A 26,114-nucleotide genomic window follows, 5' to 3' on the forward strand; every position below is an offset into this window, starting at 1 on the left:
ACTTCTTCCCTCTGTCAGAAGTGCCTGACACTCAGGAGGTGCTTAATAAATATGGATGGTCTGTTTACTGACATGTCCCCTACCGCCCCTGAATTCATCAGCAGTGAACTTCACCCGCTGTCTCTAAGCAGTGGGCCCAGAGATGGTCTTGCTCATTTTTATTAATAGAGCTGTCAATTTTACTCCAGCCTGGCCCCTCTCTCCCACTGTCGAGAAAAGAAAGAAGAAAAATCCTCCTCCTTGGCAGACTGTTAGGATTTTTGTCACCCTTTTATTAAAGGAGGACCCTGCATGCAGAGCAGTGGGCCTGTCTGAAGTGCCCAGCTTGATGAATTATTACAGAGGGAGCACAGCCTTTGCTTATCACCCAGATTAAGAGACAAAGGTGACCGGCACCTCGGAACCGCCCCCTCGGGCCCCCACCCTTCCACCACCCATCCAAAGCATATCCTCTCTCTTCCCTTCCTCCCTAGGAAGAAAAGCCCTCCCTGAACTGTGCGTGCTCCCTACTCAACCACATTTATTTTAATAAGCCGTCTGTAATAAGATAGTGGTGCTGAGATATACTTTGTTTTTAGGGTTTGGGGGAGTTTTGTTGTTTTGTTTTGTTTTTGTTTTTGTTTTATTGAGAGAGCAGGAGGAGGAGCAGAGGGAGAGGGAGAAGCAGAGTCCCCGCTGAGCAGGGAGCCCAATGTGGGGCTTGATCCCGGGATGCCAGGATCTTGACATAAGCCAAAGGCAGAGGCTTAACTGACTGAGCCCCCCAGGCGCCCCTATTCTTACATTCTTGAATATAATCCCATGACAAGCAGAAAGATGATAGTGAACTAAGTAAGATCCTTAGAAGTCTGGGTGTTTCTCTCCACCTTCCTCCATCTTTCTATCTCTGTCTCTCTTTTTCCTTTGTATCCCTAGGTCTTTGTTTTCCATGTGGCAGGTTAGATTACTCTTCTCATTACCTAACTCTGCCCGGAGCCGCCAGCCTGTATGCAGCATTGTTCAAAGGGAAAGCAGCACAGCACGGGCCAGAGTCTGATTTCTGACAAGCAGAGCATTGTCGCTTTGTCAGAAATTACCCTGTTCTTTGCTGGCATGGGAGGAACTAAGATGTCCAGTGTTGTGACCTCTTAACCCTGAATCCATCAAGCAGATTTCCTAGGAAGTGTCCTACAGAGGATCTCATCTGTCCTGCTCCCAGCTGCTAATGTGCACCCGGGAATGCCCCATCTCCCTCATATTCCAGCATCATCCGATGCTTGGCCTCATCTCTGCACGGCAGATGAGTTCTGTTCTGTTCTCTCAAACCTGAGCAGAAATAGCTTGGCGGTGCAATTTTTGATGTTTGCACCCACATCACCAAATACAGTGCTCTTAGAACCTGAGCTGAGCTCAGGGTAGCTCACCTGGCTTTGCCAGTGTGCTGTCTGGGAAATGGTCCTGCTTTCAGAGAGCTGATCTCATTACCCTATGACCCTTTTCTCCCCTCCCCTCCCTGCTCTCCTCTCCTCCCTGAAGGGGTTCTTAGTTCTGAGGACACAGCCACCTGGATGTTCCCCAGATGTTCGCTCTCCCCATTCAAACAAAGTTGTCTTCCCTTCTTGGAAGGGAAATGTTCCTTATTTCCAGTGGTTACTCGAAATAACTCCAAGTAAGGATACCAGCAGCATCACATAATACTGTGTTTGGTGTGAGTGAGGAAGGAGCCAGTAGGAAGAGAAAACTCTTCTGTCACTCACTGGAAGTGTGGGGGCTCTAGCCCCGGGGAGCTGAGGGTCCCTGGGAAGGGCGAGGTGGAGTGGTGGCTACATGGTTCACCCAAGAGAGATTTTCTCTATTATAGATACAGTGGATGTCTTGGTACCCATTTTGCATGGCCCCCCTTTGTCCTTCTCATGGTCCTTTTTATTTTTAAATCATTACGTCTACATGGTGAATTGCGGTAGGGTGAATCTGACAGCTCTCTCTCCTTATCAGGCCCTACAGGAGCAGCTAACTTCCGTGGTCCAAGAAATCGGGCACCTCATAGATCCCATCGCCACAGCGGCGCGGGGAGAAGCAGCTCAGCTGGGACATAAGGTAATGTCCCCTGGAGGGGACACCCTGCTGAGGGTGTGCGTGAGTGATGAGGGGGTAGGGGGCGTGGGCTTGGTCACTGACCCCCTCAGGATGTCCTTTCACCTAGAGTCCAAACAGAAACTGGAGTGACAGCTTTCAGGCAATGGCCAGACTTTCCAGCCAACAGCACATTTACAGGCATCTGCGGCTCTTGACCTTTACTGGATGAGCCAGAGACGAACGTTGACATTGCTAGTCTGCCGTCTGCCGTCTTTTGTCCCTGGCTGGCTGGCCTCATTCTCGCGTGTTTAGGGGTATATTTTTCTTCCATGGCTTCTAATAGTGCCTGTTTGCACATGCAAGGGAGCAGAGCAAACTTGGAAACTTCGCTCCAGTCCACTCCAGAGGAGCCCCTCCACTGAGAGCTCATACCCACATCGGCCAAGTACTGACTAATGTTTTGTCTATTTGGGATTCATTTAGCAAATCCTTCAAGGGTCCTTGCCTTGTCCAGCAGCCTGTGCCTCAGCAGACAGAGGGCAAAAATTGGATTTCTAACAGCCTCCAGGGTTTCCTAACATTTATCAGTGCGGACATCAGTATTGATGGGCATATCCAGAAGACCCAGTAGCCAAAATCTTTGCAGCAGGTATTGATTTTAGAAAATCAGCTTTCTTGCTTCTTCACATTGTGGAACATCTGAAGGGCCTGCTACGCTTCTTGCTGGTCCTAAGGAGAGGTTTTTGAGATTTACAATGTGGCAAAGTGTGGCAAATTTCATTTCTCGGCTGAGTTGCTTTTTAGTGAGAAGATGGCTTGTCCGCCTGTGTGAGGTGGTTTGGAGGGTCGAGGGGCTGGCCTGGGGGCCGGGGCTCCACCAGCCGGTGGGCTGGAGTGCTGCCCACGTGCCTGCTGTGGAGAACTGAGCCTTACAGAGTAGCCAGACTTCATTTCATCCGTTACTTTTGATTCCAGTAGGAATTTTGTAAGAAACCATATCTAGATTTCTAGGGCAACAATCCTTGTCCCTGTCCATATGGTATTAGCATGGAAGATTAATTCCTATGTCAATGGGTGGCGTCAAAAGAAAAATAATATATTTGTTTCGCTTGAATTGCAAACTTATTCTTGGCCCTTTGGCTAAACTCGTCTCACTTTCTGAAAGAGAGTTCTGGATGAAGGAGGCCTCTGGCCCTCTATCCAAGAGAGTCCCAGATGGGGAATTGATCCCTGCCTGGTTTCGGTTCTTCATGACGACACTCAGGTGGGGTCCCAGGTCGGCTTCAGATCACTTGGGTGATACTTGCAAATTCTCAGACCACAGGTATTAGTTGCCTAGAGCTGCTGTAACAAATACTACAAACTGGGTGGGCTTAACCCAACAGAAACTTAATCTCTCACAGAAGTCTAAAATCAAGGTGTCGGCAAGGCCAGACAGTTTCCAGAGGCTCTATGGAAGAATCTGTTCTTTGCTTTTCTAGCTTCTGGTGCCTCTGAGTGTTCTTTCACTGTTTCATGCCAACGTCAGCCTCTGTGGCCACGTCTTGTGCTCTTCTGTTTGTCTTCCCTTGCTCTGTCTCTTATTAGAATACTTCTTAACAGATGTAGGACTCACCCCAGTAATCCACGGTGATCATTTGGAGATGTTAAATACATCTGCAAAGACCTTTCTTTCCCAGTAAGAACATACTCACAGGTGCCAGGGATTTGGACACAGACATACGTTTTGGAGGCCATCACCCAACCCTTTCTGCCACCCTAGGCCTGGTGAAACAGCATCATGTACCAACTACTCAAAATTCTGTGTTCTTTCAGCTTCTGTGCTAACCCAGGTAAAGCTAGTTCCTATTCTGTCATGTCTCGAAAACAGAAATTGTTACAACTTTTTCTGAGCTCCCGAGGTACAGGAAAAAGAACATCCTTTCAAAAACTTCCACCCACAATCCATGAAGAATAGTGACACCTAGCACTTACTGAGTGCCTACTACATGGCAGGCATTGTGCTAAGCACTTTAATATATACTCATTTAACCCTTCTAACAATCTGATGGAGCTTAGTGCTATTATTAATCCCCATTGTATGGAGAAGGAAACGGAACTCGGATAACAGGAAGCAGATTGCCGAAGCTTTCTCATTAAGGAATTGACCCACAGGATTCAGATCCAGTGGCCCTGACCCTGGAGCTTTCTCTCACCAGCACCCGGCCACTGTGCCTCCACCCACAGCTGGGTTGTGTTTAATCAATCTCAGCACACAGCAGCCCTCAACGTTGTATAGTTGCATTGATGACATGTACTTCTAAAACTAAACAAGTTAACCTAGGGGACTCCTGGGTGGCTCTTAATTTCAGTTCAGGCCATGGTCCCAGGGTCGTGAGATCGAGCCCTACGTCAGGCTCTGTGCTCGGCGCACAGTCTCTTTGAGGTTCTCTCTCTCCTCCTTCTCCTCCACTTGTGTGCACTCTTTTTCTTTATAGTTAATTAATAAATCTTTGGGGGAGAAAATGAATCTAGAAAATATGTAAGATTCTAAGGCATTAGACATCTTAACTCCTTTAACACGTGACCCGTCCTTAGCCCTGAAGCCTGATCACCCGTCAGTCAGTGCACTGTGCTTCCCTTTGATGGCGATACTAGGGACCTTCCAGGGGAAGAGGATGAAATCCAGGCAAATGTGCCGGGCTGACACCTGGAGTTGTGCAGACTGGGTCTTACACAAAGGTGTTTGGCGGAAGCAGAGACGGGGGCCAACATCCAGCAAGTCATGTGCTTCGGTACCAATCATGTCTACCCCAAGGATAGGCAGGCCCTTTAAAATTTATACCAAGCACGGTAAAGGCCACCAATAGCCCTATTCAAGTGCTTTGAAACCACCTGTAAGGAACTATAACCGAGGACAAAAGAGTAAATGTATGTTGATTGCTGGCTGATGGTCTGCCTCATTGTTAGCACTAATGAACTTTCATATTTTGGACTCCCACCTTGTCCCAGCCACCACCAGCCCCACAAACCCCCCGTCCCCTGCTTTGCTTCTGACTCAGCGACCGCACCGCTCATGCCATGTGGCCTTCCTGCCCACGGCCCCATCACGTCCGTTCCTCCTCCGCACCGTGGGAAGAAGCATTAAGGGAAATGGCTGGCTAGAGGCTTGAACTTAAATACCCTTGATGGAAATAATTTAGCGATTAGTAATTGGCACACACTGTGGGGAGCACAATGGAAAAGTGTGATCAGGGTCATGGTGTTTTATCTGAGCTAGACTAATGGTGGTGTCTCAAGCAGGTCCAGCAAATGTTAAAAGCTGACGTTCTAGATGCTGGGTAGATGGGTATCACTGTAGTATGCTCGGACTTTATTTTAAATACTTCATGGAACCACAGACAAATACCAAACAATGAGCTTCTAAAATCCAATATCACAGCCCTAGCGGAGCTGGGTTGAAAAGGAGAAGTAGCGGGCCGTGGAACCGAAGGCGGGAGCCTGGGCTGGGGACTAGGACACCTGTTTCCTGTCACGGCTCCACACCGTGGCTGCGTGGGGTGGAGAATTTACTTCACCCACCTAAGCCTCAATTTCTTCATTTGTATATACCTCGTAGAATTGCTCTGGGGAACAGATGAAGCGTGGTCAGCCTCTAGCAGAAAGCCTGGAGTATGGGATGTGCCCAAGACATGTCTGTGACATGTGACCCTGCCCCGCCAGTGGGTTCTCCTGAGCACAGAGGCACCGTGGCATCACCTCCTCGGGAGGCCTAGGCGAGAACAGTGGTTAACCGGCTGGAGAGGCTTTTCTCTTCTCCCAGGCAGGACTAACCATGAACAGAACATTGAGACCCCCGGTGCGAAATCATGTTTGCTTTTATTGCAAATCCACATTAGGTCAACATGCTCAAGGTAGAGGGCAGTTGGATTGGCTTCTCGAAAGCCTTAGCTCTCAGGCTGCTTCTCTCCGCGGCCCTGTTCCCCTTCCCCTCCCCGCTCCCCTTCCTTCTGCATCCCTAAGATGCTCATCTTTGGCTCTTTAGAAAGCTTTACTGTTGATGCAGTCAAAATTTGTAAAATTCTCACACCCAACTCTGGATCACAGAGCAGATTTCTTAACACTTCTGCCTGATGAGAGACGAGACAAAGAGCTCCCCAGAGGAAGTAAAATGCAAGTGAGAGGTCGTTAATGAGCAAGTACTTTTAAAAGTAAAACTGAGCAATGAGTAAGGTCTGAGGGGCTCATGTATAACACGAGGGCTCTAATTCCTGATTGTGCATTTAATCATAGAAAAAAAAAAAAAAAACAAAGTAAGTTTCAGCATATCTACCTCACCCCGTGCATCCTCCCATTCTGTCTCGGACCCCCACCCCCCTAAAGGAGATACGTGGATTTACCTGATACATCTGTGGCTTTTTGTCTTGAAAGGTGACACAGCTGGCCAGCTACTTCGAGCCCCTGATCTTAGCTGCAGTTGGTGTCGCCTCCAAGATTCTGGACCATCAGCAGCAGATGACAGTGCTGGACCAGACCAAGACGCTCGCAGAGTCTGCCCTGCAGATGTTGTATGCAGCCAAGGAAGGTGGAGGAAACCCCAAGGTATGGTCCAGGATCCTGGGACCCACCTAGGGCTGCTGAGAAGCTCTCAGATATTCCTCGGTATTGAGTCCCTCCAAGGACAATACCTCCAGTTCTTGGTTGATAGTATGTGACTTCCCACTCAAAGGTGGGAAATAATCTTTGATTGGCCTTCCGGAGAACCTTGAAGAGGAACGTCAAGAAGTATACCTAATTAAGCCTTTTTGTTAAGTGATTTTTTTTTTTCCCATGACAGAATACCTAGGCAAGCATCCTTGGGAAAGAAAAACATTGGGTGGTTATTTCAGGAATAAAAATTAATACCTACCAGGCACCTGCTCAGTGTTGACACCCAACTTGGGCAAAGCAAAGCTCAGTTGTCTTCCAGAAAATATTGTTTCCATTCCTGAGACTCAAGTTCAATGCAAAACGTAGGACGAGGTCACCCATGGCATGTGTTTCTCTTGTCTTGGATCAGCAGTTGCCTCTGAAAATCTCCCTTACTAGTTTCACCTGGGACATTTCCTCAGCCTGATATGCCTTATCACCCAGCTCCTTGAAGTGGCTGAAGATGGTGAGAGCCTGCCTTCTGCTCTCAGGGATGATATCTGTGTCTGAGTGATGGTTTTACTTGTGAAACCATCTTGTGCCATAAGTTCCCCCAGGGTTCTGGTACCTTGAGAGGAGGTTGGAGGCTCCTCCTGCTATTTGTCCCTTCCAGTAGGTGCTGGGGTCAATCTGAGCTTCCTGGGTCCTCACCTAAGCAGCCCATGGGAACACAGGTTGGAATGATTTGTGTGGGATACTTGCCTACAAGCTGTAGGAATCCCTATGATGTGCGTATTGTTTTTAGTGTGCTTTGTTGCAGCTCTAAGATCTTCATATCAGTAACATGGTACAGCAGAGAAGATTCTAGAGTAAGAGTCAGAATCACAAAATAGTATCCTTGGAGCTCACGGCTACTGACTGAGTGCTGGTTCTATGTCATCTCTTCTACCTTATGTCCTCTTGATATTTAATCTTCGTAAAAAATCCCATGGTGTATGAAGGTTCCCATGGTACAGATGTGGGAACTGAGACTGCTTAGGGAAGTCATCCCGCATCACAAGAGAAGTGGATGTGGAGTCAGGACTGAGCCTACACCCTCTGGAAACAGAAGCTGACTGCCCACAGCAAGGGCTGGAGAGAGGTCAAGCAAAGCTGTAGGCAAGAGGCCACATGTGGCTAGTCGGTCTCACAAAAATAAAGTATTTGGCACATGAGGGTGGCTTGAGACATGCTATCAAGGAGGAACAGCACATACAAAGGTGTGTATAGGGTTATAAAAGGATTGTGGTGTCTTTGGAGAATAGTGTGCAGTCTGATGTCTGTGGAACATATAGCAGGGAAGACAGACTTGGCTATGTCATGACCACTCTCCCCTGCCCCACTGTAAGACCTTTGGGCTTTATTGTAAGTAGTGAGGACTTAGAACCCATCCTGAGTTGAGAAACACCGCTCTGGTAGCAGTGCAAATAATGTCTTAGACTTGGGTTTTCTGTGTTCAGTTTTTCCAGTCATGTATCTGGCAACTATTAAGAGCCTAAATCTTGGGCTGCTAAAAATACTGATTGCTAGCCAGCACCCTCAAGTTGTTCTCAGTCTTCGGGAAAGAAAGGAGGCTTGTTGCCAAAATGGTGAGATTTCACAAGAAGAACAAGGATGCCCGTCTGCCTGATAGCTGAGTGATAGGTGCCCCTGAGTTGGCCTCGCCCCCCTTGTACCTGCCCAGTGGGAGGTGGAGGGGGGTAGGACTCGCCTTCCAGACCCAGTTCTGGGTTATCTTTTCTCCAGGGCTGACTGCCACGTGGCTCCAACCCCGACCTGAGAGAATTTCATTCCCAGCAGAGTAATTCCAATTAGGAATTACTGGGTGTATAAGATACTAGCATATCTGCTTAGACTGCAAGTTCAGAGCTCCCTGTGGAATTCTGTTTTATACCAAGAAATTCAGAGTCAGAAGCATGTGTAGTCAGCACTGTAAGCTTTACAGGACATCCTCTGCTTGGGAATGGTGGCTGGATGCGAGAGTGGGACAGTTTTCAGTGTTTGAGCTGAAGCGCTGGGGACAGGCTGAGACATCGTGGTGAAGGCAGGACAGGTGTATGTGTCTTTTCCCCTCCCTGGCATCCTGCATTCAGCCTGTGCTCTGTCTGCAGACCCCGACAGGCTCCCTAGAACACTACAAGCTGGGTTTGAGGTCCTTTCTTAGGAGGCTGAATGCAGAGACGTAATCGCCTTGGGTGCTATTCTTTGGACAAACATTTCCTAGGTGTTACCTGCTAGGTCTTAGGGGATGTGTATATGTGTGTTAGGATGTTGTGTGTCACTGTTTGCAGAGGAAATGCAGTTAAATGATCATCAGTGGTTCTGATGTGGTGTAAAAGAGAATAAGCTTTGGAGTCCAACATAATTGGATTCAAATCCCAGTTCTGCCTCTTGCTAGCAAATTACTTCATTTCTTTGCTTCCCCCTCTAAACAGTGGGGTTAATAATGAATACCTCTCAGGGGCTGTTATAGAGATTGACTGAGATAATGTGCCTGACACAGTAGGTATTAAAGAAAGAGTGGGGGGAGGAGGAGGGGGGAAGAAGGAAAGAAAAAAAAAAAAGGAAAGAAAAGAAAAGAAGCAGCCCCAGAGTCCGGTGTTAATGAATCCTGTGATCACGAGGCATTTGCTGGGTAGCCTCACCCTCGCCCCATGGAGCCCCCTTCCACACTCCCTTCTACCCCACCCAGCTCCCCCCCCACATCCTCCTTGAAGGGCCCTTCCTGCTTCTTCTGCAGGAGACACCCAGCCCTGTGCACTGCTGGGCAGTTCTAATCATCAGTTGGGTTTTTTTTCCCCTCTGCTAACGTTGACTTGTATACCCCAACCCCCCGTGGCCTTCTCCCATTTTCCAGATTTCTGTGATGTCTCTGCCTGCTTTACTGCCCTTTGTAGTTGAAGCACTAGAATACAGAAATAAGGCTCCCTTGGAAGTAGACTTCAGACATGTTTCCAAAAAAGAAGCGAGTCTGATTTTTCTCCCGTGTTGTGCCATGAGGAGCAGTAACAAGGAGCCCCTCCAGAATCTAAAATAATGACCTCATTGTTGAGCCCTCTGAGTCCACTTCCCAGATTGCTGGTGGGCTTTTAAGGATGCCTTAATTGAGCACCTACCGGGTCTTTGGGTGTCTGAACCCGTGTGCTCAGGTGGCCGGCGTGTGTGATTTGGACGCGGCTGTGTGGTAGAGGTGAGGTTTGCCCTTGGAGTTGGAGGAAGCGGCCCTGGGAAAGGCTCGGGGTAATTGGAGGAGGCTTCACAGCCTCTCAGCTGACCCATTAAGGGCTGTGACTTAAATATGAGGAGCGATGGGGAGCAGGCCTAGAGAACTCCTCACAGGAGCAGATGGGAAGGTAATTGTTTCTGGGACAGCCAAGGGCAAGGATGTGTTTTCGTAGGTTTAGATGCCCCAGTGTGGAGAACGCGTCCTTCACATTTTCCAGGGAGTTCAGAGAGCAGTCTTGTGACTCACTGTCACCGCCCCCACAACCTGCCTCTTGTCCCTTCCTCAGGCCATGGGGGATAGCAGACACGTGGCCAGCAGCGCTCAGAAACATGCACTCGGCTTCTGCCCAGAAACGTGCCCTCTGCTTGAACGTGAACGTTACAGCATTCCTGACATTTTCGTGCCACCCGTGATGATCTGATTTCAAGTGAGATTTAGAGAAATACATACCTTTCAGTTTTACTGTTTTCATCCGTATTTGTATGAGGTGCTCTCTTGAGAGGGTCACGGGCAGAAAATGTCACCTTTCAGACTTCTGTCATCCAAAGTGAACAATCTGCACATTTTGCGTTTTACCTTCTCTATTCCATGAAATCAGCCATCAACCTAAATTACCAGCTTCCCTCCCTCACATCCCTAAGAGAGAGTTCTGTGCAGCCTGACATACTCAAGACAACCATCCGCAGTCTGACAGAGGCAGAGCTCGTCAGAGGCCCTATGGAAGATGTCTTCTGGATTCCTTCGGCTTTTCCGTTCCACACACCGAGCCAGTTCCTGGGGCTCACACAGCCTCCTCTTAGAAATCCTCTCTTTCAGTTAGCCAGTCAAAAGAGTTACATTTACCTTCCCTCCCTGGCCTCCTAACCTTCTCATCCATCGGAGGGAAGGGGCAATTTCTTGTGCCTTTGGAAGGGGCGTCTCCCTTTCAAAACCACTGCGTGGCGGGGTAGGGGGTGGGGGGCAGCACCTGAACCCATGTGATTCTGACAGTGACTACCTGGTGTCAGTTCAGATTTCCCAGGTTAAGGGCACAACCCAAGTTCAGGTACCAGCCATAAGATCCCAGGTTCCCAGGCCATCCTCACTCTGACCAGGTGGCTCCAAATTCAGGGGATTCTCTCTACCCCTTCAGGTTCAATAATTTGTTGGAATGATTCACAGGACTCAGGAAATTGCTCTACTTACTACTACCATTTTATTATAAAGGCTACAAACCATGCAGAAGGTGAGGTCTGGGGGCGTCCTAAACATGTCCCAAGGGTGAGTCATGCTCTCAGCTTAGTGCTCCCCTCATCAACCGGGGAAGCTCACTCCAGCTCTGCTGCCCAGAGTTCTATTGGGATTTCCTCCTGTAGGGTGGATCGAATGAATCTAGTCAGATGACCAGTGATTCAGTCTGCAGCCCTCTCCTGTCCCCCAAGGTCAGGCTGATACTCTTTTGCTCAAAGCCACAGCCCCCTAATCGCATGGTTGGGCTCTCCAGCGTGGCCAGCTCCCATCCTGAAACTGCCTACAGGCCACCCTGAGTCCCCTTCTTAGCCTAAACTAATGTGAGGTCCTCGGGGCCCACTGTGAAGCACAGAAGCAGTCCTTGACCACTTGGGAAATGCTAAGCCCTTGAAGGCTCCCTCCTAAGAGCCTAGAACAAAAATCAGCCACATGTTTTACCATTTCCCACTGGGTGAGGTCCCAGGGTTGGGCTCATCGGGTGGCAAGTGCTGAGTAAGGGTGGCCCGGCCAACTTTGGGAGAGGTAGCAAATCCTGAGGCCCCTTGTCTTTGCCACATGATACTTGGGGGCCGTCCCCTTGTTTAAAAGCAGGGAGAGGCTAAAACTAGATGGCATATTCCCTAGATTAAGGTTTGTTTTTCCAGTAGCGCTGAGAAATTTGACCTGATCTGGCCATCTGCTCAGCTTCCTTTTGACCAGTGGCATCCTTTCAGCAGATGGCCAACCTGTCGGTGGCCTTGGTTGGCCACCAGATCCATAAGCTTTCTTGCTGAAGCTCCCATTTTCCGATGGCGACCGTCGGAGGGGTCCCCGGCAGGGACGTTGTCTGACTCTCACCTTGCAGTGGGCTGTGAGGGTGAATGGGACATGCACAGTGGGGATGAGCACAGTCCCTGGCACCAAGGAGTCCCTGAGGAGTGGTGGCAGCAGGCCGCTCTTCCTGCAGTTCCAGGCTTTGGTATTTGCTGTTGTTCCCAGTGCCCTGCCTGTCACCTAGGACGAAGCATCATCTGTCTGTCAGATGCTAAAACACCTGACTGGAGATACAAGAACAGAGATTTTGCCACTGGTTTGAAAGTCACATTGGGCCCTCAGGCTGGGCTCGAGGGCAGGGAGTGAGGGCCAGGGCCTGTTCTGACTGCCCAGGAGCCCGGTCTCTGCCTCAGCTCTGCCATCCATGCCTGGTAGGCAGCACAGAAACAGATGGTTCCATTTATTTCTAAACAAGCCTCTCCATAGGAGAAATGTGCACCAACACCCTGTGAAGGTTATCTTTGTAAAAAAGAAGGAAAAAAAAAAAAAGGAAATACCTGTAAAGTAAAAATGAATGTCTCACGCTTTACCTTTGCCCCAACTCCCCGCAGTGACTTGATCAAACCCTTCATTTCCTATGAACACTGTGCTTCTGGAGGGAAGGAGAGCCAACTGTTGGCAAGGAGCACGCAGTCTAGTTGGGGTGGGGGCTGGGTTGGTGGAGAAGTGAGAGAAGGGGGGCAGGAGCCGTGTGGCACGCACCATGCTAGACACTTCCCATACAGTGCACTGGTCGGCTCCTCTTAACAGTCCACATACTTCCTGCCCCCGGACCTTTGTACAGCCTGTGTCCTCTGCCAAGCGTGTTCTCCCTTTCCTCCTCACCCCATCAACTCTGCTGGATACTGGTCTCCGCTTCAACCCAGACACCTCTCTGACCCCAAAGCTGGCTTTGGGGCCTTCTCAGGGGCTGTCGCAGCTAGCTGTTGCTGCAAACAAGCCATTCTAAAACTTAGTTACTTAAAACAGTACCATCTGAGAGTGATCTCTGGTGGGTCTGCAGCTCTACGGAGCTCAGCAAGCCGGTTCTCACTCAGAGTACCTCCTCCCACTGCCACCAGGTGGCGGCTGGGGCTTGAGTGACCTGAGGGCCAGTTCGTTGCTCGGAGGTCTGGTGCTTGAGCTGAAATCACAGAGATACTCAGGGGCTGGGGCTCCGTGGGCTGCCCTTTGTACCTCTGTGCGGTCTCACTGTGCAGTCTGCCCAGCACACAGCCTCCTTACACAGAGGCCGAGGCCTTTACAGGCTCATATCCTGAGAGAGAGCTGAGCAGAAGCCGTGTCGTGTTGCAGTATTGAGCCTCAATTCCCCATATCCTTTTTTCTAAAGCCTTCACCTCTCTGGCTCCAGAGTTGCTTCTCAGGGCTGCAGAAATCCAAAGGAAAGCCAGTGAGAGCATGAGAAGAGAGCCATCCAAGGAGGGCTGCTGGAAGAGGCTGTATTTAGGCTGAAAGAGGACTAGGATTTGCATGGGGCAAAGGGAGGAGGCGAACACAATAGAACCAGCTGCTACAGGCTACTGGCCGAGGGGGAGAGGATGGAGCCATGAGAAGGCTGGAAGCCGGTGGAGGGAAGAAGTCCTGAGAGCGACTCCCCATCTGAGGTGGGAAGAATCAAGGGATCTTTGTTCCTCAAGGCTCTTTGTTCCTGTTAACTTCTGAGTTAATTTTAGCCCTAATGGTCAATAATTAGCATTTGCATCCCGACACTTTGTTGGTGTCTTGAGGTCACCATCCATGGTCCACATACTTCACATCTTGTCACGTGTCATTTTAGAAGACCTGGATTCCCTTGGCTTTTCCGTTCCACACACTGAGCCAGTTCCTGTGGCTCACACAGCCTCTCTTAGAAGTCCTCTCTTTCAATAAATGAAACAAGCTGGGATGGGGAGGGAGACAAGCCATAAGAAACTCTTAATCTCACAAAACAAACTGAGGGTGGCCAGGGGGAAGTGGGGGTAGGGAGAGGGTGGCTGGGTTGTGGACATTGGGGAGAGTATGTGCTATGGTGAGTGCTGTGAAGTGTGTAAGCCTGACGATTCACACACCTGTACCCCTGGGGCTATAAACATTACATGTTTATAAAAAAATTTTTTTAAATATATATTAAAAAAAAAGAAGTCCTCTCTTTCAGTTAGCCAGTCAAAAGAGTTACATTTACCTTCCCTCCCTGACCTCCTTAGCTTCTCATCACCAGAGGGAAGGTGCAGTTTCTTGGGCCTTTGGAAGGGGCGTCTCCCCCTGAGGTGTGTCAGGGCAGCCGTGGCCACTGTGTGGGGGCCGATTCTGATGCTGACTACCTGACATGAAGTCAGGCGCCTGCTACTTGGCTGTTCCTTTCCTCCCCGCAAGATTTTATTTATTTATTTATTTATTTATTTGAGAGAGAGAAAAAGTATGTGCACGAGCATGGAGAGAAACAGCGGCAGAGGGAGAAACAGACTCCCCACTGAGGAGGGAGCCCGATGTGGGGCTCAATCCCAAGACCCTGAGATCATGACCTCAGCCAAAAGCAGACACTTAACCGACGGAGCCACCCAGGCACCCCTAGACTGCCCTTATTATAAATATATGCTGCAGGTATCCATATCATCTCATTGGAATTCTGCATAGTGTTGTTCCAATTATTCCCATTGTGCTGAGGAAGCCACGCCTAGGACCGCTTAGCTAGTAAGAGGTGGATCCAGAGCTAGAACCCAGTTTTTCTGATGGCAGGACCTAGGCTCCTTCTGCCTCCCATTGGAGGTGTTTTTCAGGAGCCTGGAACCACCGTTGTTTCATCTTTCATCCACTCATTTACCTGGTGTCTCCTCGGTGCGTGATGCGCTTGCGAAACTCTGGCAGGTGTAGGAGCATCTCTGAGTTACAGTCAGAGGGAACTTGGGAGCACTCAAGACTTTGCCTGCAGAATGTCAGTCCCTGGAGAACTTTGCTCTCTCGTCCCTCTAGGCTCGTGGCAGTGTAATTTCTGACATAATTCCAAAGGCTCTTCGTCTTTCCACAGATGGATTTCTCCTCTATGTCACTACATTGCCACAATCCAACCTTATTTGCAGGAAGGGAATTCTAGAGTGTTGTGCAGCTTGAAAGAGAAGTGCATTTGTTGTGAACATGTTCTTTCCCTTATATTAGGTTTTGGTTTTTTCTTAATTAAACCGGGAAGCGTGCATCATTGGGAATCAGTGGCATTCTCTTTCTATCATCCTAGACAGATTAACATAAAACTGGTCCTGTCAGGGATGCCTGGGTGGCTCAGTTGGTTAAGCAGCTGCCTTCGGCTCAGGTCATGATCCCAGCGTCCTGGGATCGAGTCCCACATCGGGCTCCTTGCTCTGCAGGGAGCCTGCTTCTCCCTCTGACTCTGCCTGTGCTCGCTCTTGCTCTCTCTCTCTCTCTGACAAATAAATAAATAAAATCTTAAAAAAAAAAAAAACTGGTCCTGTCATAGGATGCTGTTAGATATTGCAATTTTGTTTTTCCTTTTGATTATAAAAAGACATCCTTTTCTACTTCTCTTTCTGATTTGTAGTGATTTTGCAAACAAATGTACCCACAGAAAGAAAAGGAAAAATCCAGAATCCCTGTTGTGTTCCATAAGGGTTTTGTTTTGTGTTGTGCTTTCTTTAAGGTTATACCTAAAAGAAGTGAAGTGATTTCTGAGGAGACTGAGCACCATTTTCCTCTGCTTATGGAAACTTTTCACAGTCCTCTTTCTGCTTTCCCTTCTCAGGCCCAGCACACCCATGATGCCATCACAGAGGCCGCTCAGCTCATGAAGGAGGCCGTCGATGACATCATGGTGACACTGAATGAAGCCGCCAGTGAAGTGGGGCTGGTGGGAGGCATGGTGGACGCCATTGCAGAGGCCATGAGCAAGGTAGACCTGGGCTCCCAGATGCTCACCTTTATCCCTTGACCCCAGTTCCTCCTCAGTTTCCCTCAGACGTGGTCCCTAAGTGCTTTTCTCTAAGGAGCAGCCAGTTAAAGCGGATACCAGTGACCGTCCTCTTTTCCTGAGGGTTTCAATCAGCGTACACACATCCTATCCTCTGTCCAACATGGTATTCATTCTTGGTTATTCATTCATTACTTTGGAAGCCAGTCTCACCCTGTCTTCTGGTTTTACACAGGGAAAAATAATGGCGATGGAGAAGGTATCATTGGTTCCTTCACTTACAAAATGGAAATAGGTATTTACCTCCCCTGTTTACCTCCTAGAGTAGTCATTGGGAACAAAGTCCAAAGTGAAATAATGAAGGGATTCCCAAGGTCTGGTCTTCAGAGTGGCTCCTTTGAACTCATGGGGAGCACATTCGTAGGCCCTACCCCAGCCCTATTCAATTGAAATCTCTGTGGACTTGAGCCAAGGAATCTCTGGATTTTTTTTTTTTTTAAGATTTTATTTATTTATTTGACAGAGAGAACACAGGCAGGGGGAGCGGCAGGTAGAGGAAGAGGGAGAAGCAGGCTCCCCACTGAGCAGGGAGCCCAGTGCAGGACCCGATCCCAGGACCTTGGGATCATGACCTGAGCCAAAGGCAGATCCTTAATGGACTGAGCCACCCAGGCACCCCAGGAATCTCTGAATCTTTTAAATCCCCCCCCCATGGTTTTGGTAGCCAGATGCAGACACCACTTAAGTAGTATGTGTGAAAGCCCATAGTGAACTCTTGCAGACAGTGGGCACGGAAGACAACGTGAGAGTCATTAATCCTCTAGTGACCCCTTGTTGGTTGAGCTGGATGAGTAGGGACTGTGACGGGAGAGTATCTCCTGCTCTTTCCTCAAGGAATCCTTCACTAGTCCTGTTAGTTTGATAGTCATTAAAATTAACAATTGTTCAGCAACATCTCATTTCCATTCTGTGATAGCACCGCCAAGAATTTTAGATTTTGTCCCTGTTTTGAAATGTCCATTGTCAGATTGTGAATACATTATTATGGTTTTTCAGGATAATAAGTGGTCTTTAATTGCTAATTTAGAGAAGATTGGTTGGTTGGTTTCTCCATAAAGAGGTGATAGCCTGAAACTATAATTAGGATAATTCCCCTTAAGCATTCATTACGCAGTCATTAGCAGACCGAGAGAGTCATGAGCCAGGCGGGGATGCCAGGACTCCTTTAGACACCCCGGACGGGCCTCATCAGATCACTCTGGTAATTTTTGCTGTGGGCTTCTCGTTCCTCAAATATGGGCAGTTTGGCAGAAAATGAGCAAAATTCCCCTCTTTCTAAAGCTTTTGGGGAAATCTCAGTGGTTGTGTTTGGTTTTTAGGACATCAGAACACCCGAGCTTTGAAAGTAAGCCATGTTTCAGGGCCCCAGAGTGGCTTAGTTGGTTAAGCATCTGCTTTCAGCTCAGGTCATGATCCCGGGGTCCTAGGATCGAGTCCTGCATCGGGCTCAGCACTCAGCAGGGATCCTGCTTTTCCCTCTGCCTCCCGCTCCCCTGCTTGTGCTCTCTCTTTCTGTCAAATAGGTAAATAAAATCTTTAAAAGAAAAAAAAAAGAAAGTAAGCCATGTTTCCATGAAGGATATTAAATAATGGAGCTCAAGTTTTCTCAATACAAATTAGAAATTCAGGTGACTTTTTTCTCCCTAGGAGAAGGTACTTTTCCAAATGACTCTAATGATAGGTAAGAGTTCCAAAATCTCTGGAATGTGGAAGTCAGATTCTTGAAGTCTTTTTCGATAGCTATTGAGCCTTGCATACCAAGATGGATTTTCAGTAAAGGAAGCAGCACTTGTACTGTCTGATATCAGTGGTGGGATAGCTACTCTCTCACTCAGCCCAGGACACTCCCCACTCTTTTGGAAGGGCTGGGAGAAGTCTGGCATTACCTGATAGCATAATTAGGAACTTCTAGTGACAGGATCCACAGAGGCCAGAACAAAGGGGTTCTTTCTGCCATTCTGCAGAGTATACAGTCAGGGTTTATTGGTACCCCCAACTCCTTCTACCCAGACCTGATAGCCGTGGTTCTACCCAGTGCCTCTTCTGCATTCTCTGTTGAGCCTACCCCGGCCTGCCCATTGCTGCCCACTTTGTATTCAGTGATACTCCAGGGCCTTGGAGCCCATAGGCAGTAAAGTGTTAGAAATAGGGCGTTTTCTGAGTTTTGGTTATTTGGTCACAGCACTGATAGACTGTCATCATCATTGTCATCAAGTGACTGGCAGAAAAAATGAGTGTACCCAACGTTGAGTGTAACTTGGATGTAATTTGTGCCCCTTTTGGTGCTTCTTCCATGGAGGTTCATCCTGGAATTCTCTATGTCTAAGTATCAGAAGGTTTGGGAATTGATAGGTTAACATGTAGTAATTGGATTTCTGGGTGGTCTTGGACAAATGACTCAAGCTCTCTGAACCTTGGTTTCCCTACTGAGTGAGGTCAGTGGTTCTCAGTCTTAGAATTTTTGTGACCCACTACCTTTTCTTTGTTTGCTTCTTTGTTTGGGTTGTTGCATGTTGATGGTGGTGATAGTTTTTTCTTCTTTCTGACCAGAGGAGGGGGTTAAAGAGACAAAAAGCCCACTCTCTGCATCACTACTGTTTCATAACGGAAAGGTCATGTTAACATCACCCTCAAAAAAAGTAGGAAGGCTATAATCTCAGAACAAAGGAGAGTTATTTTAACTAAATAAATGTGAAATTTTTAAAAAAAATGATCACTTTGTTCTTCCCTTTCTCATTGTCTTTGGACTGGCAGGTTGTGTTCTAAGCTTCCCTCCAGCTCCAGCTCCTGGTGTGTCTGCTCTTAGGCTGTGGCTCATACAGAGTCTCCCAGCACATTGCTGGACACATAGAAGATGCCCAGTCAGTTTATACTGAGTGATTGAGTCCACAACTCAGTCCTCATTTGATCAGCAGGGCCCCCATAGTGTGACCGAGATCATTGGCAGCAGCTTATTCCTTATAAAGAATCCCAGAAAAATCCAGCCTGGAGTCCATGTTGATGCTTTGGTGGAAATGCTTCCAGAACCATGCGGCCACATCACACATGGGCAGAAGGAAGCCGTTCTTTCAGTTCATGTCTTAGTTAGTGCCTGCTTGCGACCTTGAGTTCTTATTGAAGACTCCATCTAATGTTTCCTAAGTGCCCTCTTGGCCCCTAGTCTCTGCCCCGACTGCGAACTGTATGGCAGAGAGTTGCCAGGAAGGTCTTCTCAAAGATGTCATTGTGTACCCCAGATCCCACCATTTTCCTCATGATTTCGAGGTTCTTCATCAGACAGCTCAGCTTCATCCTCAATGCTCTCAACGGCCCCCACTTCTGTCCACCGCACTCACTCTTCCTGTGTTCATGTCTCCTTATTTTGGCTCCTCACCTGGAATACCATTCAGCAGTCAATGGTGACGGTAGTGATGAAGATGATGGTAAAGATGTTGCCTTTTTCTTCATCGTGGTCATCATTGACATTATCATCATCTTTGTCATCAACCTGGTCATCATCTCCTCTTCCTTCATGTAGCTCTTGGCTGGGTATGCTCTCAGTTGATGTGTACTACAAACTTCCGATGCTAGGAAGTTTCTCCTGAAGGACCTGAGCCTCAGAATTTAAGCAACGAGCTTGGGGCCCATTCATAAGCCCTGGAACTGGGTCTCCAATACAAGACTTCTGAACCAATATGTCTCCAACCTTTCGAGGGACAGAGTCATTGTCCCACTTGTCCCGGCTCTTCCCACTACAGCGATCTCTCCCATCTCTCAATTCATATTGTTCTCAAAGTCAGATGAGGAACTAGTGCTTCCAATCCCTTGTCTTCCCCAGCTTAAATCAGAAGGAGGGTTCCAGGGCATAGACCTCTATGGACTACACCATTCCTAGGGAAGCCCTTCACAGTGTACATTCTGCCTCCTCTCCCAGTTCATCTTCTGCCTTTCTCTGCTCCCCTAAAAGTGTCTGGCTTATGCCTACCACCATATGCTTGAACTCTAATCTACTTCTTAGGATCCCTTCCCTACCTTTTATATGTAGCAGACTCTTCTCCTGGTAAGATTTGGCAGAAATGTTCCTTGGGAATGCTCTCAATCTCCTCTCAGACAAGGCTTAGGGCCCCCTTGCCTGTGTACCCCAAGTGCTGTCTTTGTACCTCTGTTAAAGTCCTTATCACCAAAGCTGGGGGATGCTGTTGACTCTTAGCCAAAGAAATTCTGTGGGCATCTCCATTTTTCAAAATCCCCAATAAATACAGCCTATACTTCAACTGTCCTCTCCTGACATGTGGGTTTTTTTTCCTCTCCTCTGTAGCTGGATGAAGGCACTCCTCCAGAACCAAAGGGAACATTCGTCGACTATCAGACGACTGTGGTTAAATATTCCAAAGCCATTGCGGTGACAGCTCAGGAAATGGTAAGAGGAAAAGAGCTGCCCCACCCACTGTCGGTTGCCCTGGTGTTCACCACTACCACCACTGAGTCTTCAAATCAGGGTCTCTGTTGGACAGAGACTACCCCTTGTTTCTAGTTCCTTCTGGGCCCCTGCTCTGTCCTTTATCTGTGGTCTCTCTGGCTGCCTGTGGTCTAGACATCCCCATCTGCTGGAGCTCTCATTTCCTGGAAAAGCTGCAAGAGGGAATTACAGATACTTGGGCAAGGGACAAGGGAACAAAGGAGGAAGAGAAAATGAGAAGAAGGTTAGAGATAAGGGGAAGGAAAAAAAATCCTATTCACCTCGCAAAGGTCTTAAGCTGTGTATATAAAGTTACATACAAGAGAAGACATGTAGGATGGAATAGAGGTTGTCTAATGGAATCAAGGTATAGTCCTTGGACAGAAAGATATGCCAGTCTTTCAGGCAAAGTGAAACAACATGGTTATATAAAGACAATTTCCCTGACAACAGAAGGTATGTGACCTTTGGAGGTAATTTTCTTTTTCTTTTTTTTTTGATTTTTGCAAAAATGTATTGCCATCGGAACTGTATTATATGCCTCTTTAGATAAAAATAGCATAAAGAACGGAGAATGCTATCTTGATAGGTTAAAAAGTTGTACAAAAGACAACCAGTGGTGTCCTCGAAGAATAAACAGGGGTGCGTAGTAAGAAAGTTCCTCTTCACCCTTTGAAGGCTCAGATGTCACGGAATAAAATTTGGGACCATGTCTCTCTGCTGCTGCCGTGTGAGGCTGAGTAGAGACACAAAGCAGCCTCCTGGCTGGAGGGACCAGACGGAGCCATGGCGCCTCCCCCCACCAGGCCAGCCCCTCGGGATGATTTTGTCATGTAGTCGTGTGTCCACTAGAGGTTGAGCTTGGACCACAAAGCCTTCCATGGCCGCTGCTCCTCCTTCTTAGAAACCCTGTGATTGTGCCAGGTTCACTGTTGCTTAACAGGACATGGGCCAGGAAGGGGAATAGGAGCAGTACCCATCTCGGGACCAAAAGAGCTGGCGCTGCTGGCGCTGCTGGGGAGGTGAGAGGGGGGCTCTGGGGCGGGGCACGGGTCAGATGAGACAGCCCAGTGGTGCCTGGTCCTCTGAGGAGGGAGCACAGCGCAGCCCGAGGCAAAAATCTTTGGAGTGGCCTCCTCGTGTTTCTGGAACGTCTCCTGGGCTAGGTTCTCAGCAGGCCCATCTCAGGCCCAGATGTCCATTTCCTTCAGGAGCCCAGCTGAGGGCTGCGTGGCCGCTGCTAGGTTAGCCAGCCTGGACCCTGAGTGGGCAAGGGCCGTGCTTTACCACGTTGGGCTGCTCCAGAATTGCTGTGGTCTGCGTGGCAGGACTCAAAGGAAGCAGCTGAAGGTACAGCCTCCCTCTCTTGGGGTTCCCAAGAAACCCACACCTACACCTGCCAGCCAGTGACATTTCCTGGCAAACATGCCTTAGATAGCTAACCCTTCCCCTTAGCAGGGTTAATGGGCAGCAATGGGCCATTCAAAACACTTATTTTTAAGCTCTTCATTTTGTTTAAATTTTTTAAAAGATTTTTTTTTGTCTATTTGACAAAGAGAGAGAGATAGCAAGAGCAGGAACACAAGCCAGGGGAGTGGGAGACGGAGAAGCAGGCTTCCCGCGGAGCAGGGAGTCCTATGAGGGGCTCGATCCCAGAACCCTGGGATCATGACCTGAGCCAAAGGCAGATGCTTAACAACTGAGCCACCCAGGTGCCCTCTTAAGCCCTTCTGTGGCCACCGAGAGAGAAAGAAGAGGTGCAGCAGGAGGGAATCCTCTTAGGAAAGAAAAGGACCCCTTTCTGGGCGGCAGTTAAAACTGCTGTTCAGAGCACTAAGAGGCATTTTGTCAGAGGAAAAAGAAGGTCTTGAAACGAGTTTGTTAGGTAGGATAAATTTTTAGGTAAGTTTTTCTATGAAGCAGAATATGAAATCCTAATGAGGAGGAGGCATAGCTCAGCCGTTGAGGCTGCAGTGGACACTTAACCAAATCTGTGGCTGAACCCTTGTCCTCCTTTGGCACAAATTGCTTATAAAGCTGTATTCTCTTGAAATATCTTCCTCCCAGAGACTCATCTGTCACTTCTCAATCATGGTTTCCCTGACAGCCCTGCTATCCTCACATCCTCTTGCCAGGGTGGGACCTGTTTCTGGGTTCCCAGAGACCAGGTCAGGTCTCTGCTGCAGAATGTGACCAGGGATGGGCACTGCCTGGGGCTCATACCCCCTGTATTCCCCAAGGGAAGTCTCATGGTGACCCGCAGGGCCAGGCCGGTGGGGGCTGCCGTGCTCACCTCCCAGTGTGGACTGTGAGGGCCTGCCCAGCCTGAGCCTAGCATGTCTCCCGCTGGCCCCACCAGGACCTGCTGGCCTGAGAGGGGCCCCCAGCCTGTTGTGCACGTCGCAGCATGGGCTTTGCTTGAATTCCCCTCTCCAGCCCCAAATGCAAGTCCAGAGCTTAAAAGTGAATGAAACCCTTTGGCTTCCAGTGGAATTAACACATGGTTCTCATGCTTTTTTCCGTGTGTGTGTGTGTGTGTGTGTGTGTGTGTGTATGTGTGTGTTTGTGTCTTGCTTGTTTTCTTTTTCCAGATGACTAAGTCGGTTACTAACCCGGAAGAGTTGGGAGGACTGGCTTCACAAATGACCAGTGACTATGGGCACCTGGCTCTCCAGGGCCAGATGGCAGCAGCCACGGCGGAGCCAGAGGAGGTCTGCCACCATAAGCCCCTGTTTTAAGAAGCACATGCACATGGGTACCCACTCCCGGGGGATTCTGGCTAGCTCAGCTCGACTCTAGAAGATTCCAGCCTGGTAGCCAAAACTAGGCTCAGTTCCCACCACTCTCCCACCCGTCCCCCAGCTTCAGACCCACTAGCCCAGGCTGTGCTCAGAGGCCAGCAGGCGGAGAGCTGGGTCCACCTGGGGAAGTGGGTTTTCAGACAGGTGCCCTCTGTTGGGAGTGTCTGGCCAGGTCCCCTGTCTCCTGGCCTGTCACCTACTCCCAAAACAGAACACAAGCTACCATCTTCCTCTTGGTTAGGACATCCTCCTCAGTGATTTTCCTGTTTCCCAAAGGCTCACAGCAGTATTGGAAGAGCCGAGTGTGGGAGTTAACCGTCCCGGTCTGAGAAAGGGCTGGCTAGCCTACTTTTGTGACACAAAGTCTTGCCCAGCTGTTGGTGACTTTCTATGAACCATCCCCCGTATCTCATATGAACCCCTCTTCATTACCTACCTGCCTTCCCTAAACCCTAAACTTCCCTTTCCCTAGAGGCTGAACACAGACTTTGCCTTAGAATGCCTATACCCATAGGAGCCTTAGTCTGGCCAAAGTTTGGTCCCAGAGGCCACTTTCTAAGAGCCCCCTTTCCTGTCTAATATGCCCAAGTAACCACGGGGTCCCCTGGGAAGCAAACAGGCCGGCTGGAGCGGCGCACACCCGACCGCACCCCTGCCAGCAATAGCAGAGAGGAGGTGTGCCTTGCCCAGCTATCACATGGCTCCTCAGAGACACAGAGCTCAGTCTGCGGTAAAGAATAGTGGCGTACATTGCAGGGATGCTGGGAAGATGAAGGTAACTACATTCTGTGACATTGTATTGAACACAAACCCCGTTGATGATATTCCTAAGGGAAGCGGGCTCTCAGGGCGGGCAGCTGTGACCGATCTTCCCTTCCTGCAGTGACAATCCATGTCCCCAGGCCACTTAGTGCTGGTTTGCCTGGAGTCCATTCTAAGCATGTCTTCACAAAGACTCCCAGAGATGATGCAGAAATGATCCAAAGTGAAATTCCTTGCTAACACGTCATAACAACGCATGTGAACAGGAGTCTCGTATGTATGCACATTCATACATACATATCTAGCATGGGATGAAGGAGGTTTCTAACAGTGCCTGCACTTTAAGATTTTAGTATGGTTGAGTGTTTAGGCTGCAGCATGAATAATTCTGTTTGTAACGAGTCTATGAAGTCACTACCCAGAAAGAAAAGTCACCAGAAACCACCCCCCCTCCCCCGGCCCCAATCAGGATTCTGTGGAAGATTGGATTTCCTAAACAAGCCTAAGGGAACTTACATCATAGGAAGGAACAATCTGGACAAAAGGAAAAAGTGTTAGGCTTTGCAGGACTCAAAAAACAAAGAGGCTGTGGGGAGGGTTTGGATCTCTGTTTCCAGAAATCTTTTAAAAATGGAATCTAGATCTGTCTGGTCGGTTCCGATGTTGACCTGCGGCCTGAGTTACTGCGTAAAGAGCCCATGATCTGTGCAGACCTTTCCACGTCTAAGTTCTTCAGAGCTCCCCAGCCCACATGTGAAACAGGCAGATTTTCTTCCTATAACCCAGACCATGAAGCAAAATACAAAATAACGTCAGAGCAGCCAGAAAAGGAAAGGTATCACTGAAAGCCCCACATGAAATTACTTTAGTCCCTGGCCCCACATTTGTAGCAGCTGACGTTTTCATTAAGGTTCTCCCTTTACACCCATGCGTCTTGAGTTATATTTTACATTCCAGACCCAAGAGCAGTGTGACCTGGAGCCAAAAGGGGCAGAGAGAATATACAATTACCAGTGGCTTGCTAAGGAAAATTCTTTGTGTGCATTTGCCAGACAGATATTTAGGGGAAAACTGAGAAGGTCGGGGGGATCCCTAAGGCAATGTTGTTTTTTTATTCCAAGACTGTGGAATTAGTTTTCTCTCCCAAGGGGGCCCCACCTCACAGCATGGGAAAGTATTTCTATCCAGGACAAGGAAAGAAGAAGTTGCTCCCTCACGGTCCTGCTGGCTGTGGTGCCGAGCCAGCATTTTGGTCTTTTCCAGAATGTGGCAATTACAGGAGAAGCCCGACGCCTCCCCTTTGAACACCAAGCAGGAGCTTTATCTGCTGTTTTTTCCAGGGAAAACTCAAACTCCCACTAACACCACTGTGAAAATGACTTTCTTGAGGAAAGTCAAAACCCTCAGGCAACTTCCCCAAGATCTCTGTTCTCTTGAAAAGGGAGATCCTGTGAGCCACCAGTGCTGGGGGAAAAGATATAGTGACTACAGCTTTGTCTCCGAGGGAACTCTGCTGTGAGCACGTGTAATACTATGTGTCTTCAAAGCTGGCAGGAACGTTTGTCGAGAGCCTATGGCAAGATTCGCAGCCTTTTCCCAAACATGAGATGGGTAATCTACATGAGAATTCTTAAAAACTTTCCGCTCCGAGACACACTTTTTGTAGGTGGAAAGTGATGCCCTGTTTCTGTTCTATGCTTGTGATTCTTGCCCTTCCATTTTTTTTTTTTTTCTTTTTAAGGAGAAACTCTAAAGTCCGCCAGCTAACATCTGCAGTTGCCTTTCAGTGTTCACAAACTCTCCCAGGCCAATGATATTTGACCTGGTTTCAGATGTGATTGTTTTGAAAGCCTGAGACAAATGTGTACATTTTGTTTAGTTTTAGGCAGTAAAGAAGATGATCAGTATTTCTGAGACCCCCTCCACCTGAAACTTGATACAAAACTTCACAAAGGCCAGACTTCCAATTCCCCCCAGGATGTAAAACCAGGAGAAGATGCCCATTTGGGCAAGAAGGGAATTGAGGGTTTTTCTTGACGTTCGAGTCACGCTTTACTGCAGTTGCCAGTTTAAAACCCCAAGTCGAATGTCTGAGCCACATTCCTTTATAATACACACTGGTTGGTGGTAAGTCAGATTGCCCTGGGGGCTGGTCAGATTTGCTGAGAAATTTAGTGTTACTTTGAG

At 48.5% G+C, this 26,114-nt stretch overlaps 1 protein-coding gene across 5 annotated transcripts in view; it reads left to right on the top strand.

Moving 5' to 3' along the window:
* Positions 1 to 26,114, top strand: part of TLN2 (talin 2) — a 423,915-nt gene that overhangs the window by 339,842 nt on the left and 57,959 nt on the right. For 4 of the 5 annotated variants that reach the window (XR_006602771.1, XM_004758776.3, XM_045067451.1 and 1 more), the window contains 5 exons: positions 1,975 to 2,076; positions 6,466 to 6,636; positions 15,702 to 15,848; positions 20,224 to 20,325; positions 22,956 to 23,075. Coding sequence is in view for 4 of the 5 variants with exons in the window: in XM_004758776.3 (XP_004758833.1) it covers positions 1,975 to 2,076; positions 6,466 to 6,636; positions 15,702 to 15,848; positions 20,224 to 20,325; positions 22,956 to 23,075 (642 nt within the window). In the remaining variant the exon portion in view is untranslated. The remainder of the gene's footprint in view (positions 1 to 1,974; positions 2,077 to 6,465; positions 6,637 to 15,701; positions 15,849 to 20,223; positions 20,326 to 22,955; positions 23,076 to 26,114) is intronic. The other variant, XM_045067453.1, reaches the window with a different exon arrangement.

This window comes from Mustela putorius, unplaced genomic scaffold, assembly GCF_011764305.1.
Source record: "Mustela putorius furo isolate JIRA1106 unplaced genomic scaffold, ASM1176430v1.1 tig00003896_pilon_pilon_pilon, whole genome shotgun sequence".
NCBI lineage: Eukaryota > Metazoa > Chordata > Mammalia > Carnivora > Mustelidae > Mustela > Mustela putorius.